Here is a 21,132-nt window from a genome sequence, read left to right as displayed (position 1 = left end):
CAGAAGTCCCCACGCTCCTTTCGGAGAGGGAGATAGAGGAATTCAAAAAGGTAGGAGGAAACTTTGAAAAGGGAAAATGGTGGTTACCTGATGGAAGAGAATTAATTCCAAAAGGGATGGCAAGGGGGATACTGCGAAGATTACATAAACAGACTCATTGGGGAACCCGAGCATTAGCCGAACAATTTCTAAAATTTTTCGGGTGCAAAGGGATCTTTGAACATGCCAAACAGGAGGTACAAGGATGTATGATATGCCAAAAGGTAAACCGATCAAAATTTAAGCAAATGGCTTGAGGAGGTCGCCCCCTCTCATACAGGCCATTTGAAAGAATCCAGGTGGATTTCACCGAACTACCAAAAATCGGTAGATACAAATTTTTATTAGTGATAGTAGATAAATTGACACATTGGGTAGAAGCCTTTCCCAGAGCAAGGGCAACAGCCCAAACAGTGTCAAAAATTTTATTAGAAGAAATCATTCCCAGATATGGGATAGTAGATTGCATTGATTCAGACCAAGGAACACACTTCACATCAAAAATTATTAAACAAATTTCAGAAGCCCTAGGCATCAGATGGCAATATCACACCCCTTGGCATCCTCAGAGTTCAGGACAGGTAGAAAGAATGAATCAAACATTGAAATCTCAACTATCTAAACTTATAATTGAAACAAAGATGTCATGGATTAAGTGTCTTCCCCTTGCGCTATTGAATATAAGAACTATGCCGCACTCTGAGACAGGTCTGTCTCCCTTTGAAATGTTATATGGGATGCCATATAAACATGGAATGCCGGTGGCACACCCTCAGGTGGAGGATGTGCAGATACAACCATATCTCATTTCTATAAACAAAAATTTACAGGATCTGCGGAAAAGAGGACTGATTCCCCAAAGCTCAACACTGGGATTTGCCATACACCAAATACAGCCTGGGGATAAAGTCCTGATCAAAGCTTGGAAGGAACTCCCCCTCAACCCACACTGGGAAGGACCGTTTCTCGTCCTCCTGACCACAGATACAGCTGTCCGGACTGCAGAAAGGGGCTGGACACACTCATCTCAAGTGAAAAAAGTAACGGATTACAACTCCTCCGAGTGGAAAGTCACCACACCTCCGGGAGAATTGAAAATCAAACTCCGGCGTCATCACAAATGACAAGTGACAATCAGATAAGTTGTATTAATCCTGATTGTAATTGTTTTCCATTTATCCACTTCGAGTGTGCTTATTGTAAACAGATTTGGGTAGCCCACTGTTTAGGAGGGTACAAACCTAAAGGATTGTGCACAAAGTGTCTAGAGAAAGAACAGGAGGAGACTAGCCGTTTCTTAACACTTGCCACCCGGGCGGGGTCCTTGGAACTAGACTCTCCTGAGTGGTTCCTATTGTTCCAAAAGAGGTTAAGAGGCCAGTTAGATTCTAAAGCCAAGGCTTTAGAAATTGAGTGCCGAAAAAACAAAGTACCGTGTAGGACAGACCCAATTAAGTCGTCTCGGTGGGCTACTTTCAAGAGAAGGTACGCCGTAAGGACTACAAGGGCCCCTGAAGAAAGTCCCTGCTGCCGAGAAGATGGTAATCCCCGCCGTATGTTCCTATACGGGCGAAGGGCAAGGCAGAGGGATGCAATGGTGGGGAATCCTGACAGTCCTGAATCTAGCCGTGTGCTTGACCAAGGGAATGAGTCCCCAGGTACCTCTGGGGGAGAGTCCCCTGGGGAAATGTGAGCAGTGTCAGACTGCCACAGGAACCGAACGAATGATTGACTGTCCTCCGGAACTGCAAAAGGGGATGTGTTTTTCCAACGGCACTCAGTATAATATCTGTAAATTAAAGGGGGAGGTCTGGTGTTACCGCTCAGGGGCAAGTTTTAAGGATGGGCAGTTTCAAACTCCTAAAAGAAAAAAGACAAAAACTACCCACTTCAGGTACAAGAGAGAAGTGGGAGGGATTCCTCCAATTTCAATTTGTAATCAATGTAATAAAACCGTCTGGATCGGAGGAAAAGGACAATCCACCTTTGTAGCATATTACAAAATCAATCCTATATGTTACAATAAAGCAAACTTGAAAACGTGTACTATAGGAGGAAAATTATATTGGGAAGGTAAAAATTTAAAACACGGAGAAAAAGCCTCCTTTAAGTAATGAACCAATCATTTTGGATTTGTTAAAAAGTGATGATGACCGGATATGTTTACAATTTGACCAAGTATTCTGTTTCTCCAGAGATGAGGATGGGTTAGATCCTGAAAGCAAAATAAAACAATTAACCTTAGAATTAAAGAGACAAGAAATAGAAAATCGGAAGAGAAGGCTGGAACAAGAGAGACTTAACTCTCTCAGTGAACATTATGAGCAGCTAGAAAAACAATACAGCAATTGGGGATTACCAAACCCCAACCAGAACCTATTCATAGACCTAATGCAAGAGATTGCCACAAAATTAGGTCTATCAAATTGCTGGATATGTGGTGGTTTGAAATCAGCCGAAAGGTGGCCATAGAAGGGAGAAGGACTCACCCCAGAACAACTCTTAAAATGGAAGGGCTTAAAATTATCCAAAACAACACGAAGACCCGAGGGGTGGGTGATAGATCAAAGAATAATTGGGACTTTCTGCATCAGCAGAGAAGGGAAAGAATTCACCGATCTAGTAGGTTATACTCTGTGTATAAACACACTCACAGTGAATTCTGACAGCAAAACAAAAATTTGGCAACCTGAACCACCCGCGGGTTATTGGAGTCGCACCCAGGGTAATAACTGCGAATGGATGGAAATAATTGGGCTATGCTGGTACAAAAACATTGGGGCCAATCCCTTCCATGCACTAGAAGGCCTAAAGGAATACTGGGATGATCCAGCAAAATTGAACAGGGGTTGGGAAGCTCCTGATGGCATATATTGGATGGGAAAAAGGCATATAGTGAGCTACCTAGAAAATGGAAAGGATCCTGCACACTCGGAATAATTCGGCCCTTTTTCTTTACTCTACCCAGAACAGAGAGTAAATAATTGGGAGCCCCCCTCTTTGAAACACTAAATAGACAAAAGAGAGAATTAAAACGGGAACTACCAATGGCAGGGGGCAACCAGAAATGGAAAGAGGAAGAATGGCCTGCTGAAAGAATTATTCAATATTATGGGCCCGCTACTTGGGCAAATGATGGCAGTTGGGGTTACAGAACCCCCATTTATCTCCTCAACAGACTTATCAGGTTGCAAGCGGTAGTGGAAGTAGTTTCCAACCACACCTCAGAAGCCCTAGAACTCCTAGCAAAACAACATTCACAAATTAGAGCTTTTGTATACCAAAACAGATTAGCTCTTGATTATTTCCTAGCCAAGGAGGGAGGGGTGTGTGGTAGATACAACGAATCCGAGTGCTGCATGGAAATAGACGATTATGGTGAAACAATAAAAGGATTAGCTGCTGAAATAAAGAAGGTAGCGCATGTGCCAGTTCAAAAATGGAATTCAATCCTACAAGCCTCCTGGTGGGACCAAATATTTGGGCAAGGGGCTTGGTGGAAAAAGTTAGTATTTTTCATAGTCTGTTCAATTGCCGGAATCATTTTTCTTCCCTGTTTAATTCCTTGCTTCATCAGACTAATTCACTCTGTTGTGCAAGGAATGCAGATTGCCACCCTTCCAATTGATCCAGAGAAAGCACAAGGGAGACCCACTCCTCTCTCTAAACTGATGAAATTAGAGGAGGAAAAAGAGAACAGAAACGCAATTAAAGCCTTAAGAAATTTTGAAAAGAAACATAACCTGTCTCAAGAATATTGTGAGAATTCACTATCAGACTGGGAGGAAGGTGAATGTGGTTAATCCCACACTCCTCCCTCTGTAGGATTGGATAAAATAATACAAATTTTTAATGTGATGAAGTATTAGGCGGGGGACTGTAATAAATATAGTTATGAATAAAAATTCGTAAAGACCTAAATAAATATATCTGTAGTATAATAACATGAGAAAATAAAAAATATAGTGTGACTAGGGATTCCTCCCTAGATCCCGCTGCAAACATCCATTTTAGAGAGAACAATTCTACCGGCATCAGGATAATGATCCTAGCCGGCGCCCATCAGCCTAAAAGAATAAGCAGGACACGGGCCATCAGGCTGGATAACAGAAACAAGCCCGGACGAGATACTCATCACCGGACCTGAACAAGTTGCAGGTGGGGAGCAATCAAACTAGACAAAGAAAGAAGCCCAGTCGAGATATTCATCGGCCCCAACCCCGGAGCCAACCACTCCGTCCTGATGGCCCAAACCAGGATGAAATCAAGGAACATCCAGGACCTTTTTACATATGAGGAGACTCTGCCCCACTGTCTATTGATTCAGTTCACCAGTTCCAGGAAATCCATTCAACCAACCATCTAGACTCTTTGTTGAACAGTAACTGCTCGGAGTTTTGGCCTCAGGGCACAAAACCCCTATAAGAACCCCGGACTGCAGCCCATACGGTGTGGATTTGGGAACACCTATACCTTGGGTATAGACCCCTGTCCACCCAGCGCTGCGCTGACCTATTTATTGTGGTTTTTCTCTTTCGTTGCAGGTGCTTAAATTGTTTTATAATAAATTGCTTTTTATTGACCTTATTTTGCCATTGCATTTATAACACACCCATATAGAGGCACGCACTCTTCCTATGAGGCAGCACACTTCTGTGACAACAAAAGACGCAGAAGGAATGGTATCAATTAAAAAATTAGTCTTTAAAAGGCCTCCTAGACAATAAAAATCCACTCAGACTCTGTTCCTTACCACCCAAAATACTCCAAATCTGAAAGAACCCCATTAAGTTTATTTATCCTCAAAGCCACTATGAGAACAAAAATATGTCTGGTTAAACATAGCTGCAGTCATGTTTGGAGCTGTGGTTTCAATGTTATAAATTTCACTTGTTAAAAATACAGATAAAGTCACTACAGCCCTCACTCAGCAGGTGGATGGGGTCTGGTAACACAGGTGTTACCAAGGAAATAGAATCTTTAATCCTTCAATTTCCTTCTTGACTTCCCAGTCCACTGTGTTCCAAAGTAAGACTACTGCAGCACGGGACTCAGGGGAATGATGCTGCTCCATGCTTTGATATGAATCACTCTTTCTGGTAGCAAGAATTCTTACAAAATTCTCAAACTAACCTTATGTTGTTAGCTTAACAGGCTAGTTAAGATTTATAACTCTTATTACAAGTGACAGAAACCATACACTACTTCAACTCCACTTCTACCTGCATGTAAAGCTCACAGGTGTGCCACTTCCCAGTAAGTGTCCCACAGAGCTCCTACACTCAGGTTCTGCTCCATACAGATACCCAGAACAGCCTGGCCTTGGGTGGCAGTCACCTGCATGTGAACCACACAAGAGTTTCTCAAGTGAGTAACTCAGCTCTGTTAGTCTACTCACAGCTTTGCTGCTGCAATAGAGCTGTGGCTAATACCCAAGCTTCAAGGATTCTTATGGAGGCTGGAGTTCCTCTGTTAACTTTCCCATCCTATGAGGGGAGACAGCATAGTTCAGATGAGAACTATTACAGAAAAACGTGGTGAAGTGTTGGAAAGCAGGTATTAGAAAGAAGCGGCAACACAGTTGTGATGCAAAGAAATCCCTTTGCAAAAGAGTTTAACGGTGACAACTCTCAGCTTGGAGCCCTGGCAATCGCCTGGCTCACACCCGGTAGGAGCAGTGTTATTCAGTAGTGTTGACACCACGAAGCATAGTAATCCAGAAAGACAAAAAGGATCCTGAAGGATTAAAGACTTTCTTTATGCACTAAAATACAGTGACTTAGCTCCATCTGTAATTTACAGCCCATTTGCTGCTAAACCTCAGCTCCAAACAGATTAAGAGCAACACTATCAGAGGCTGAAAACTCTCTCAGACATAAGAGGAAGACAGTACAAGGGACACCTATAACCGGAAAGGCACCTGCAATAGCTGATCTTATCACTCAGGGAGGGAGGATGGGAGCTGGCTGCTCATACCACTGCCAACCATTCCTGCCTTGTCCACTGGGATTTAAATACACCCCTCCCGACTCATACTCCACCCCCACTGGCCTAGCTCAGTTCCTATATTGCTGTGATGGGAAAAGGTTTCTTTGGACAGGCTAGCTTCTAGGGCAGTTTACAGCAACTCATCAGCATTCCATGAGTCCCCTCAACCAGGGAAGCATAGCTGACAGCAGCTGCCATAAACAACACATCTGGTACCAGTTTTTCCATTCCCTACTGAAGAGACTCAGAGGGCAACTGCCTTTGCCCTGAGACACTCCCTTAGCTAAGGAGAAGCAGTTCATGTTGGGAGACCTCACTCAACACTCACCTCTGCTCAGCCATAAAGAACTACATTAGCCACATTTGCAAATACAAGGAGTAATGTCTTAGTCAGGCTGGAAAATACATTTGGAGCACATGAGATACTTCAGGTTTCTCCTCCCCTCAGAATCTCATATTAACCCCTCTGAGTGCAAGCAGATAAGAGCTGTTTCACCTCTTTTGGATTTACACCAAACTTCTCATGTTTTATCAGAGAGCAAACCAGTAGGATAATCCTTTCAGACCAGGTCTTTGATCCATCTGGTCAGGCACCTTCGAAGTAAGAGTTAGAAACATTTCATAACTTGCAATGTCCCTCACTGCACCAGATCATTTCCTGGTAAATGTTTTGTGATTCCAAGTGGTTCCTAGTCGGGGAAAATCTGACAAATGGGTTGTCAGATCATCCCACGCATGAAGGGATGGCCTGGAAATAAGTGCACAAGGAAGAATTCAAATATTTGCTCTCTTCTCCAATATACAACACAGAAGGCACAAAAATCAGTATGAGGTAGGTCCTAAACAAATAGGTGATCATTTGGCAGTGTGCAGTTAAGATGTGAAATACTTTGTCACAGCATGTTCTGGATTTGATGATATAAAATGAACAGGTTTAGATAAAAGAAACTTATTGGGTTACTAATGCAGGATGACAGGATACTGGAGGAAACTGTAGGTCTAACATGGAACAGATGTTCCTAAATCTCATTCATGGAAGTGGGACACAGAGCACCATGCCTTTACTTGTAATGTCACAACATATGGGGGATGCACAGAGCAAAGTGTGACAGTGTTCTTTCAAGTCCAACTCACCCCACCACAGAGTACTACTGAGACAGTGCCCAAGCACCAAATACTAAATTAGCATCCCGACATATCAATTCAGGGGCAAGATGGGAAAAGCTGCATTGCACTGCAGCCCTCTGCAAAATACCATTGAGGGGTTTCCCAAAAGTGATTGGCTCTGTCCAAGGCAGAACAAAAAGGGTTCTCTGGAAAACAAAAATCTATACATGGATAATTTTTTAAGCCTCTAAATTATTTCAGTTTATGTCCTTCACACCACATACCTCTGTTCTTTCCTCTTAATTAGCTTTTGGCCATAGAACTTTATTCCCTTGGAATAACCAATTCATAGGAATAAAGACAAAAATAATTTTAAAAAAACAAGATGCACACAGAAGAATAGTCTGGCTGCAGACAACTGTCTGGAACAGCCACTTGGCTTTGTGTGTAATAACTGGGTGACAGGATATGAAAGGATTATTTTATATTTTTCCAGCTTACATCCAGACACACTCTCAGCAAACTGGAGAACCTAGCTGCCTGTCTGGCACCTTTCCTTAAGATGGGAAATTACCCATTCAACCAGAGGAAATTTTATTCTCATCTTATGCCCATATAGAGCTTGGCAGATTGTGTCATGCCAAGAAGTAAGGACATCAGTCAAATAAAAACCAGCATGCATCATGAAAACAATGTGACCCCATTAGGAAGGAGTAAAATGAGACAGATTGCTGAATAACATAGATGTGAAGGGATAGGATCTTTGTGCTATCAGCAACTCAAATTGTGTGATCTCCTTGAAATCCTGGCTCAAAACCAGGTTTGTAGCCCAGACAAATCAGTTAATCAGCTACCAAGCAATAATTTGGTCCCTAGATAAATCAGAAACTAAGGCCCACCTATTCTCATTGCGGACATTTATGAATATTGAGGTATTTGAACATCTCCCATCCTTTTGTAAACCTAGATTTAGATAAGGACCATCTACCCTGAAGTCAGGCAACAAACCTCAGGTGAACCTATCCATGAAATGGGAGACATGATTAATAAAAGCCTCCTATAGAGACCTAAACTCAGGCATTGGTTTCCTTTTCCTCCTTAGAAAGTGTTTCAAGCCCTGAACTCATATCTCATATAGCCTGATGCTGGAACTAGAATGTGAAAGTGAATTGTTGGGGGTTAGGTGTCCTTCCTTTAGTTCTGGCTCACCTGTGGAATTTTTATCCATTAGTTGCAGGGAAAACCTGATTGCTGGTACTTGGTGGGTACCTGAAAAACACAAAGAGTTCAGCTGGGTCCAGGGGGGAAGGGGGGACAGGAAAAAGGAGGGCAGGGACAGTTTTGCTCGTTTCTTCAGCTTCAGAGGACACTTTTTCTGGGAGCTGTTGCTGCAGGGAAAAGGGAATTTGCCATCACCCAGACAGAGCTTCTGCTGCTTCTTCTTCTTCGTTGGTGGGGCTCACATCTCCTGCCCTGCCAGGACATGCCAGTGCCAGCCACCACTATGGAGCTGCTGATACACCTCATCCATTGGCCCAGGATCTCTGCTCATCCCTGCTGTTCCAGCTAAATGTTCCTCAGAGCCCTGCAGAAGCACCAGGACTGACTGCCTGAGGGGGTTTTTGAAGCAAAGCGTCTCCTCCATCCTTTCCCGTCTCGGCTGACAAGGCTGTCATGGGGTCCCTGGCTCTGTTCTGTTGTTAACGCTGTAGTTATTGTTGTTTGTTTGCCTTGTTATACATACTAGTAAAGAACTGTTACTCCTATCCCCAGATCTCTGCCTGAGAGCCCCTTGATTTCAAAATTACAATAATTCGGAGGGAGGTGGTCTACATTTTCATTCCAAGGGAGGCTCCTGCCCTCCCTAGCAGGTACCTGTCTTCCAAAACCTAGACATGAATCCAGGCAAAGCTGGAGAGGCCTTTTCTCAGGTGTGTTTGCTGGGTAGAAAGACCAGCCAACCCAGTCATGCTGTTTGATGAAGGCAACCCACAGCCTACCAGGCTACCATGCCTTAGGGATACCGATCCTCTCCTCACTCGCAACACTCATCTGAAGGGTGCATGCCAGTGGAGCACAGACATCAATCTGTGTCTGTGCTCCACTGGCACAGCTCAGGTCTTGGCAACCTGAAGTTCTCTGCAGCAGGATGAGCCTGGATGATGACCTGTCTAGAGAAGAGTGCCAGGGGCAGAGAGGGCTAGAAATAAAGCAACAAGGGGCTGGTCCACACCAGCTGCTTTGTAAAGCACTCACAGAATCTTCTTTTGGCTTTTAGCCCCTGCCACCCTTAGATGACATTCTGCTGTGCTAACACAGAATAACTAGAAAGAACGAGGATTTGGATTACTGCACATGCAGTCATGTGACAGCTTTGGTACAAATCTACCAAGCAAAATACTTTGTTACATGCAAATCCAACGGGAAGTTTCCATAAGCATCCATGGTATTTCATCCTCCATGAAGCCATCAATGATGGACCAGAGAACTAATCATGTGAGTTCTTCATAAGGGTACTCTGTTGTGGCATTCCCATTCTGCTAGAGCTTCTCAGTAGGACAACAGCAAAAGTTCAGCTAGCTGAGCACTTGGTGTGCTACAGTGACTACAAATGAGAGAAAAAAACAAAAACTCCCACAAAAAAAACTACTTATCATGTAATATCTGCTCCCCCTGATCAGCCAGCTCCCGAGATGCCCCAGCCTAAAAATGCCTGTCCTACAAGAACTGATGAATTCAGTGTGACATATAGACTGAGGTACATATGGACACCAGGTCTTTGTCCAAATAGACCAGCTTATGGCAGAGAGGAGGTTATAAAGGCACAAAAAGCAAGAACACAGCAAGAGAAGGAAGAAATGCCTAGAGACACCGTGAGTTGTCCAGCCCCAAGGAGTAACCATGCTGATCCAGAAGAAACTTTCTTTGAACTGTGCTTCACCTGCTTGCTGCATCCCCACAGCTTGGGTAGCCCTGTGCCCACACTGGCATGGAGACAGCTCTGCGTAGGCCACACTGGGCCATACATCCTTTACATCAACGTTCAGGCCTGGGTCACAGCAGAGTTCACAGCACAGGTAATGCTTCCAGAGCACACAAAGATCACAACTAACAGGCTTTTCTCTAAATCTTTGCCTGGGTGTTCACACTGAGAACTTGTGGATGGTTCTGATGCCTATTCACAAACACCTTGGCTGGCTGACTGCTGGTCACCGGTGGCAGGAGGAAAAACAGGCGCTGCCCACGGCCACGTGCAGCTCCTGTGGCAGAGCACGGCCAAGCACACACGCATACCTGTGATGTCGGTTGCTAGGAAGTGCTGGATCACCCGGCAACCTGAACCCCACTCAATAGGAGAACAGGGGCTACAGATAAAGGTACGGGGGTGGGAGGGGTTGGCACTGCCTACAATGTATGTGGGAGTGTTACTTCCCACTGAAAACGGAATACAGCCCTTGGCTCCCGTTCTGAGGAATCCCAACACTGCTGTGACCCCAGGCATGCTCCAGGAACAGCCAGGGAAGCTGGCCAGGCTGACACATTACAGCAGAGTGGTGCCCTGCCCACCCACCACTCCACAGAACTCTCCTTAGCAGATGCAAGCCTTGCTTTTTACTATAAAAAGTGGTGAACCCACTTTTTTGTGAAAGCTATATAATAAAAATAAATAATGACCTCGTTCTGCTTTCTATTTTCACCTCAACTATGAGCTCTTTTCATGCCCAAAAAGACATTTAGCATCCCAAACAGTGCAACAAATTTGCAACTTGTAGGAGAATGCAGGACAGCAGAAAATATAGAATGGCACTATCCAGCAAAGAAAAATAATCAATTGTCACTGAAATCCCAAAGTTAAATATATAGCTTTATAATATTGATTTTTTAATACTGACTTTTCAGAATTCAGTTTTTCATTCAGATAAAAACCAAGAATTGGGAAATACAAGGAAAAGTAATGAGATTTCTTTGTGCCTCTGGGAGGTGGACTTTTTATAAGCTAGTCCATCATTTCCTATCAGTCATAAAGGCCAGCTGAGAGAATGTCTTAAACTACCCCAACGCCAATGAATGCCCCATCATGCTGTATTTGCAGTATCTGTAAATTTTCTGAAGTACACTCTTAGGAATTAAGTCATTACAGGAGATTATCAGTGCTACATGTCTGCACAGAAAAGATGACAACCCTTAAAGATTCAGACCTTCAAGCCAAGTAGAAAGAATTGCAAACCTATTATTTTACAGTGCCTCAAGCAGAAGTCTCAAAAACCTGAGGCTTAAAGTGGCTGGGATTGCCTGTTCTATTCTTTGCCTTAGCTAAGTATCTATCACAGCATTTCTAACCCACTAACATACATATTTTCAGTCCAAATTATCACAAGCCTAACTTCAGGCATATTCATAGATATTCTGTAAGTCACAATTATAATTACACACTTGGATTCATGCGTTTGTATCTTTCCTGAGATTACAACAAACCAGAAGCATCTAATGTAACCAGCTGATTTAACAGGAAGAAAAGCAAAGTTTCAATGTAAAACAGAGTCCTGCAGCTCTAGAGGAATGAACCTGTTTGGTGGCATCTGCTGAAAAAGCTACAACAGAGAGAAAACCTACCTACACCTCAGCAGACAAAGCTAAATTTTCCCTGTGTCAAGCTGAAGACCTGTGACACATGGCAAACAATCAGCCCAAAGAAGTAAGTCTGTCCTCTTTCATAGTAAGTCTGAGCACCTATGCAGATCTTTCAAAGCATACTAACTGTGCATCATCAATAATAATCCTACTCCACTATTTTTTTTGGTCTAAGGAGAAAAAAAAATAACGCTCCCTGCTCTACAGAGTAACAAGCTACTACAGGGACATGACTACAGGAGTCACTGCCTGCAAGCTTGATGTTCACTTTGCACAGACAGCTGAATCCCCTTCATACAGGGAGGATGAAGATGATTCCCAGTTGCCTGTCAGGGCTGGCCAGCCAGACCAGAGTCTCATAGCAGATTCCAGATACAGATGCCTGTAGAAAATAGCTGAGATGACCTTCTGGCCCCTAGTGCTGTGTATGCACACATATACACTGCAAGGGTACATGAAGAGAACTGACACTAGTGGCTTTGCTAGCACCTAGCACATAATTCCCTTTTAGCAAGTACAAGGCTAAAGTTTTGTGGAAGAGAAACACAGTTCCCTGTTGCCAGAACACTCACATATGACCTTGTATCACTGATCAACATTAAAGAACTGACAAACATGTCTGTATTATCTCTGCCCAAGACAAAGTACATAAGTACTTTAACAACTTTTGTGGATTAGAACATCAGTTGTATCACCTCCCAAGTTGTTTGTGTCAACAGCAAAGTTGGAATGAAATTGCCACCTTTAAAGTGCTCAGTTTTCTTTAGCGGCACGTTCCAGACAGTTAGTTTTTTAACACACCACAATCCAACTGTTTCATTCGGATAACACCTAGGGCCACTAATTAAGGGCTTAGTTTGACTGGCAATGTACAGACTTGTTCTAGCCAGATGCTCCCTGCCTGAAGGAGCTTGCTTGCAAGCAAAGCTCAGAAAACAGACACCCACACTTTAGCCACTAGATAAATAGCAAGGCCCCAAGACTTAAAGAGAAACTTGGAAGAAACACATTTGTGTGAGAAACCCCTACCCCAAACAGTGGGGATGAATAAGACATATGATTTGCAGAAAGACGATGAAGCTGGTTAGAGAACACTTTTAAGGGCTCAATATCAGTACACCATCACAAACCCACATGCAAGCCCAAGATATGCATTTTAAAAGCTCCTTGATCAGCCTGACTTAATAGTTCAGAAAGCGCTTCTCAGGGCTACAAGTCTAAAACTGTGAAAGAAAATAATAAAAAAACTACACTAGACTGTAATATTGGACAACTAACATGAAAAATAAAATTAGGCCTTGTGTTACAGGCCCCTCTCACTTTCCTGGTTTGAAGCATTTCACTACAATACATAGTTGAATACACTTCCCTGATCTCACTTTTTTCTCCTGTGTCATCTTCTCTGGAACAGACCCAGTTGCCAGTTGTTACCAAGATGACCCCTAACCTGTAAAGTCAGATCCACTTCTGTCCAGAAGCAGCCAAAAAGGTCCCTGAATCTGGCCTAATCTCTAGCAAATAACACCAGGCCATTGAAGCAAGAAGTAGACCAAAGACTGAGGCACTAGGCAATGCCCTCTCCTTTCTTGAATTTTGCCACAGAAGCTGAAGGTTGAAGAGCTGAAGCTCTTAAGCTAACAGGCTGTGCTGTCAACTACAAGAGCTCAGGAGCGAACATGCTGACCCTGCTACAGGGGCACAAGTATCCAGGGGAAAGACACATAGGAAAATTTGACATCCTCAAGTTCACAGGCTCTGATAAGATGCTTCCAAAGATGTTGAGAAAGCTGGCAAATACCACAGCTAGGCCATTCACAATCATCTTTGAAAGGTTGTGGCAATCAGGAGAGGTGCCTGACAGTGGAAAAAAGCGAATGTTATCCCATTCCTCAAAAAAGGCAACAATTAGGAATCAAAGAACTACCAGACAGTCTGCCTCACCTCAATACCTAGAAATGTGATGGAACGCCTCATTCTGGAAGCCATGTCTATCCACATGGATGACAAGGAGTAGTCAGCATGAATTTACCAATTGCATGCCTGACAAACCAAATTACCTTCTTCAATGAAACAACTACCTGGCTGGATAAAGGGAGAGTGCGGACATTGTCTGTGCTGACTTCAGCAAGACTTTCAACACTGTCTTTCATAACATCCTCATAGGCAAACTCAGGAAGTGCAGACTGGATGAGTAGACAGTGAGGTGGACTGAGAATTGGCTGTTGGTCATTATCAGTGGCACACAGTCTGGCTGAAGGCCTGTCATTAGTGTATCCCCCAAGGTTCAATACTGGGCCCAATATTGTTTAACTCATTTGTCAATGAGTCATGAAGGGGCAGATGCCTCCTCAGCAAGTTCACTGATAACACAAATCTGGGAGAAGTGGTTGATACCCTAGAGGACTCTGCAGCCCCTGAGAAGGACAGGCTGGAGAGATGGGCAGAGATGAACCTTCTGAAATTCAACAAAGGTAAATGCTTCCTGTACCTGGGGAAGAATAACCTCATGGACCTGACACAGGCTCAGGTGCTGGAAAGGAGCTCTGTGGAGAAGGACCTGGGGTTCCTGGTGGACAACAAGCCATCCATGAGCCAGCAGTGTGCCCTGTGGCCAAGGAGGCCAATGGTATCCTGGGGTGCATTAGGAAGAGCATTTTGCCAACAGGTTGAAGGAGGTGATCCTGCCCCTCTACTCAGCCCTGGTGAAATACACTTGGAGTGCTGTGTTCTGGGCTCCTCAGTACAAGAGAGACATGGAGCTCCTGAGTGGGCCCAGTGGAGGGTAACAAAGATGATTAAGGGACTGGAACATCTCTCTTGCCAGGAAAGGCTGAGGGAACTGGGCCTGGTCAGTCTCAAAAAGAGGCAACTGAGAGGGAATCTCATCAATGTATATAAATACCTAAAGAGGGGGTGTCAAGAAGATGGAGCCAGGCTCCTCTCAGTGGTGCTGAGCAATAGGACAAGGGGCAACAGGCAGGAACAGATGCACAGGAAGCTCCACCTGAACACAAGGAAGAGCTCCTTTACTTTGTGTGTGACCAAGCCCAGAGGGGTTGTGGAGTCTCCCTCACTGGAGATAGTCAAGAACTGTCTGGACACAGTCCCATACCATGTGCTCTAGTATGACCCTGCTTGAGCAGGGAGCCTGGAACAGATCCACTGTGATCCCTTCCAATCTTACCCATTCTGGGATTCTGTGAAGCAAGGCCAGCTGTCTTCCAAAGCAAGGCATTCAAATTTGAACCCTATCACACTTGACAGCCCAGCCACCCTTATCAGAAACTGAAGTCTGAACAGGCCAACCCAACAGTGAAGTGTTGAAGAGTCAGTCCCTCCCTTCCCACCATGGTAACTTCTGGGGAAAGGGAAATAAAGGGACACTTTCTGAGACATACCAGCACATCTCTTGAGTCAAAGTCCTCTGAGCGGCCCTAGTTGTCAACTGCCTAAAGACCAGCTTTAGAATGTAAAAACAGAAGTCCATTATATCAACACCCAAAGCATGCATATTTTGTGGTTTGACTTACAGAAGGCCATGGCATCCTCTCAGCTTCTCCACCTGGGGAAAGACTAGGAGGACCTATCACAGCCACACTAAACCAATTTGGGACACATCTTACAAAATTAAAACCTTTACAGTGGGCATAAATTTCATTCTGAGAAGATTCTCAAAGCTTGGATGCCAATCCAAGGTTGGTCAAATCTTCCACACTTGTAAAAATGAGTTGACAATTCACTCAAGAACAGTCTCCTTGGACTTTGGCTAATTTCAGTAAGCTAGAAGGACAACAGCAGCTTGTTTTTCCTTGAGTTTGGGAACTTCCCAAAGAGGTCATAAAGTGCTAAAGTGAGTGGGCAATGAAGGAGAAGAGCATCTAAGCACTCTGTTAGTAAAGCTCAGAAAGCACTTGGTTTGCATGGTGAATGTAGACCAACTCTATCCAACCTTGATGCTCATTCTTCACTTACAGGGCTGCAGACCTCTACAGACCTGATTCTGTGCTCTCACCTAACTTTTCACTAGGTTTCAATGACAGCACACACATTATTATTTTAAATAATGCATATACCATACAAGCCAGAATACATACAGACCTGCATAGACACAGACAAGGCCAATAGGCCAAAGTCTGGACAATTCCTGGCAGCCCCACATCATGAGGGCAGTAGAGCAAAATGGTACAGGACATCTACCTCTCAGAGGTAGATACAGCCTTAACAGAGAGTCCATGCACAGCACAGCCACCAGAAGCTTCCACACTGCTCACCCCCTGTGACACCTACCCAGGGTCCATACCTGAAAGGAGCATTGGTCCAACACCTAAAACAGAGCACTGCACACTCCATTAAGCAATTAGTATGCTGCTGCAAGGCTCAACCAAGACCAGGCAGCTGCACATGGTCCCCAGAGGCCTACAAAACAGATTTAAACCCAGAGGTCACAAGTCTGGCTTTCTGCCCATACACATGTGTACCAGTCATTGTAGCACTCCCCACTGCAGGCTTCAAAGACAGCCCTGATAGGCTACACATTAACCTTGCAAGCAAGGCATAGTGCAAGCTTAACTTTCTCCACTAAGCCTGCAAAAATGCAGACCACCTGTCTGCAGCACAAAACCTTGGCACTAACATGAACAAAATGGCTGCAGATGCCCACTCAATGCACATTTTCCTGTATGTTTCCAAGCATCCTGAAGGCTCTGAGAGCCCCTTCCAAAGATTCTCACAGTTTCACAACCTGAAGCTCCAAGAGACAAACAATAAAGCTAAAGCAGAAGATTGCAACCATAAGGCCCAGAAACAGTGTTAAAATAAACCCTCACTCCCTCTGCAGATACTATGCACTGAATCAATCCACGACAACCTAAAACACTGCCCTTATTTTACTTCCAAAAATAAAATCTAACCCTGCCTCCCCTGAAAGCCACAGAATGTACAATCCCCGAAGGAAGAAGTACAGCAAACTTTGTTAGAAACAGTGCTGATGTTTCATCAAAGCTGCCGTCAGCCTGTCCAGAGTGACTGCGCAGAAGTGCAGCCACACGGCAATGAGCCTCTGTGTAGCACATACAAAAGAATCCACTAGAGTCTGATATATAGATCCCCAGCCCCCAACTCAGGCAACGAGGGCTGCTACTTTTCCCAGATCCCTTCTTTAATTTGGGGCCAGGTGCTACACTTCCCACAGTACTGGTGCCAATCCAGAGCAACTGCTGATTTCAGGGGGGATCCCTTGGTTCACAACGATTTTGCCAAATCGGGACTGGGTATTTTTTTTCTCATTCGTCATGGCTCCATTTTTATCCCGTGGTACATGGCTTAAAAATTCCTCTTTATATTTGGCAGGAAGGGCTTAGACAGTTCTTATCCTGAATCTGTGGTCCTCAGTTTTATTTTAAATTTTAAAAAAGGATGTAAGAAGAATCTGGAAAGGCATGGGTCAATACAATGATCCAGCCTGCAAACTTCAGCTCAGATTCTGGCCTTCAGGACCACACAAGAGAGAAATGCAAATAACGAGCTGAAAGACATTTCAGGTAAATCATGTTTGTACAGTACCTAGCACAGTGTGATTCTGGCCTGGAAAAGGCTGGGAGGCTACAGATTGCACACGTACAAAGGTATCTAGGCAAATGCCTACACAGTTAAATATGAATCCCATCAAAAGGAAAACATTCTAAATAACAGACAGATACACCTGTCTCCATACACATTTCTGTATTATCTGAATTGTGCAGGATAATTCTGAGTGCAACGGAACGGGACTTTAAGTAACAGAAATACAGCCTAGGCCAGTTCCTCCTGAGCACACTGGCTGAGAGGAAACTGACCCAGCATAATAAACACTGCAAGTTTCCAGCTTCTCAAGGCCCTCGTAGTAGCTACCTGAAGGTGATAAAAAAACAACCGAGACAAAGCCGGCTTTTCTTACCTTTAGCTGGAAAGGCTGAATTTCGTTCAAACTCTGGTTCCTGAGCTTTTTGGTGAGGATCTTCAGCATGGTACAAATCCGAGGAGCCAAGAAAGGGTTAAGCATACACACACGCACGCATCCGCATCTGCCGCGCCGCTGCCCCTACGTTCGGCGGAGCTGCGCGGAGCTCGCATCCAGCACCCCAGGTACACGGCGGCAGGGAACGACTCCCAGCTGTGCCCTCTTCCCTCCGCCACCATACCCTGTCCTACAGCCCTTCCCGCTGGGAGGCAAAGGGAATCCCTCTCCAAAGCCTACAGAAAAAAACTGATCACCAAACTTCCTCTGCCTTCCACCCCCTCCCCAGTTACGCTTCAGAAAGGAGGGAGGTACCAGCTGGCAGCGTGCTACAGGGGACAAGAGACACTCGCCGCAGAGTGCTCACTGCGGGACGGCAGAGCATCCTGGGCGAGGTGCCGGGCTCCGCTCATAGCAGCGCTCCCGCCCAGCCAGCCCCAGGTGGGCATCGCGCCCCGCTGCTGCTGCCACCGCTACCCCAGGGCTCCTCCGGCACCGCCGCCACGGGAAACTTGTAACAAGCGGCGCGGTAGCCGCGCAGCACGTTGGCCCGACGTGGAGGGACGGGGCGGGACGGGGCGGGGCGGGGACTCCGCTTAAAGGGTCACCGGCCCTTCCCGGCCGCCGGCGTTCCTTGAGTCCCCAACCTGGGCGGGCTCTGCTCGGGATGTAGCGGCGTGGTAGCTGTCTCTGCGCTACCTCATCCTGACTCGCAATCCAGGGATCCCAAAACGGGATGCCGTGATCTGTCTGTCCTGTTCTCCGATTCAGAGCACAGATCCATAGGGAGGGCTCGTGGGTCCTCTCTCGAGTCCCTTGAACTTGAAGTCCCGGGAGTCCCTTGAAGTCTCGGGAACGTGCGTGGGGTCTGCAGCAGCGGGGAAGCTCGCCACGGCCTTTCCCCACAGAAGCGCAGGCGCTGCTGCACCAGCTCCTGCTGCACCAGCTGTCCTCGGACACAAGCAAGATCCCCCATTTCCGAGCCAGTCTTCCATCACCTCCCTGGCAAAACAGTCAGGAAAATTATCAGGTACTGACTGATAAGCTCCCAGCCACTCTGAAGCCACAGGAAGCCGCCGATATGTTTGCCAGCAGTAACAACAAAGGGCTCCGTTCCAGCGATGAACTCCCCGTGTCTACGTGAAAGGTCCGTTTTTCCCATTACCGGTCCCTTGAGGCCAGCAGAGCCTTCTGTCCCAACCCTTCTCCTGGGACAAGCTAGGAAGCATTGCAGAGATCTGTGCTTCTGTACAAATTCCAGAGGAGCAAAAGCTGGTTGACTGTGGGCTCCCAGTTCTCAGCCAGCAGGCCTGTAACAAGATAAGGAAAGAGCACTCCTAAAGTGCTGAGTGTGGAAAAGAGAAAGCACATCTTTGCTGCAGGGGAAAGGGCCTCAGTTCAGCTCCACTTAGCGAAGTGTTTTTTTCTCGAAGGAGTAAAACAAGCACAGAGTCTGAGCCAGAAAACAAAATTTTTGCTTTTCAGACAGTGCCTTCTTAGAAGATGTCTACAGTAGGACGCTGTCTCAGCTGTTAAACCATACATGTTCTGTGAATTCTGCATTCACATCATGGACTTGTTTTCACCTATTTTTCCTCCAGTTCATACCAAACTGAAATCACAATCCAACTTTATGACTCTAAGCCACCAAATATTGCTATAGGTACTTCTGCCTTTCCTACTGCATGAATTAAAACAAACGGAATAGTGCACATGAGCAGATTATTAGTCTGGCATCCTGCATCCAACAGGAGGGAGTAAAATGCCAACTGAAACAAAAAATCCTCCAGAGATATACAATAATGTATTTAATGCTAGATAAGAATTATTCCTGGGACCTAACCAATAACCAGTGTATATCTCAAAGTCCAACAACTGAGACTCTCTTATAATTGTTTCCTTTTTTTTTTTTTTTTCTTTATATATATATATGGTTAAACTACTGTGTATGATTGCTTTCCCATTCAGAGTTCAAGCATTGGGACAGGAACATGCCAGGGCCTAGTTGTTTGTTTCAGAACAGATGAAGCTGAAAAAGCTCCCTGAAACAGTGAAGAGCAGAACCTACCATCCCAAGTGTAACACATCACAGGCTCTACCTGAGCTCACCCCACCCCACTACACCACAGGACAGCAGTGGGGACCACAGCCTGGTGAGGGGTTTATACTAGGCCTCCTAAACTGCGGCAGGGCCAGGCCTTCTCAGGCCAAGCAGCAAAAACAAGTGTTGATGAGGCTTTTTGGGGGCACTTGCAATTTGAGAGAAACTAATACTACAAATCCTGCTTCTGCAACCTTTACCTACACATTTCAGCAAATAACCTGCAGAGAAGCTGTTTCTTTCTTGCTTTGTATTTCATATGACCAGAATAGCCAAGAGCACCAACTTTGGGTACATCTAGTTCTATTGGAAATCTAGTTATAGACACCTTCTCCCAGTGTTTTCTCACACTCTATGTTCATGAGCATCTCTGTGTTCCAGCAGATTCAGGAGAAACTCACCTTCAGGTTCCTTCTTGCACCTCACACTGGTGACCATGACCTCTCTCGTCATCCACAACTGCAATGCCAGGAGCAACTGATCGACAGATCACAATCTCTCCATCAATCCACAGCATCCAGCATCTCCTCTGAATGAGGCATGGTGACACACTGCTGCAGCCAGTGACAAGCAATTTAGCAGACTCCCAGAGGAAAAGAAACCCTCACAGAAAGCAGAGCTACAGCCTACAGCTGCAACCTTTCTCTTAGGTGATCTGTGCCCTGAGGATGAGGCTCAACATGATGAATGGGTTCCCAGTAGATGACAAGTCACACTGTTGCATCACATAGTGGAAAGAAAGCTTCCTAAGTGGTCTGGAGACATTGTTTCTCCACATACATGTTGCAGAACACTACTGTGTAACTTCTATCTGAGGATAGCAAAACATTTTCAAGGGGTAAGTAATAGTATTATTCCCAAAGAAAAACCTAAGTCAGAGAACGTTACTTGACTTTTTGAAAGTCACTGAGAAAAGCTGTGGAAGAACCAAGAATAGAAGTGGTACCTCCCAGCTGTATGTGCCCAGACTATAATCTAGCCTGTTACTAGATCAAACTGCTGGAGCTAGGCAAAATTTAATGGTTTCTCTTCCCAAGCATCTCATGTGATCACTCTGCTCTTGTTTTGGTTCCTGTGGGTTTCTCACGCCTGGAATTTTGATCTGCCTACTGGATTCAAACCAAATTTCAAACCTAGTCCAAGTTTCCTCTGGTCACATGATAAAAGCATAAAAAATGCAGCACACAACATTTAGGATAAACCCACATGCCTGCTCCAGCATTTCTTGAAGGAGTCTTTAAGTTCCTTTTGGCCAGACCAGGAGCAGAAA

The 21,132-nt window shown here is 45.1% G+C and overlaps 1 protein-coding gene across 2 annotated transcripts in view; it reads right to left on the bottom strand.

Moving 5' to 3' along the window:
* LOC131578032 (uncharacterized) overlaps window positions 1-18,305 on the bottom strand; it is a 90,045-nt gene extending 71,740 nt beyond the window's left edge. For both annotated transcript variants that reach the window (XM_058836406.1, XM_058836407.1), the window contains exon 1: window positions 17,702-18,305. In XM_058836406.1, the coding sequence (XP_058692389.1) occupies window positions 17,702-17,806 (105 nt within the window). In that variant the 5' untranslated portion in view covers window positions 17,807-18,305. The remainder of the gene's footprint in view (window positions 1-17,701) is intronic.
* Between the last annotated feature and the right edge of the window lie 2,827 nt (window positions 18,306-21,132).

Source organism: Poecile atricapillus, chromosome 3 (assembly GCF_030490865.1).
Source record: "Poecile atricapillus isolate bPoeAtr1 chromosome 3, bPoeAtr1.hap1, whole genome shotgun sequence".
NCBI lineage: Eukaryota > Metazoa > Chordata > Aves > Passeriformes > Paridae > Poecile > Poecile atricapillus.
This window is presented reverse-complemented; position numbering and strand designations above follow the sequence as displayed.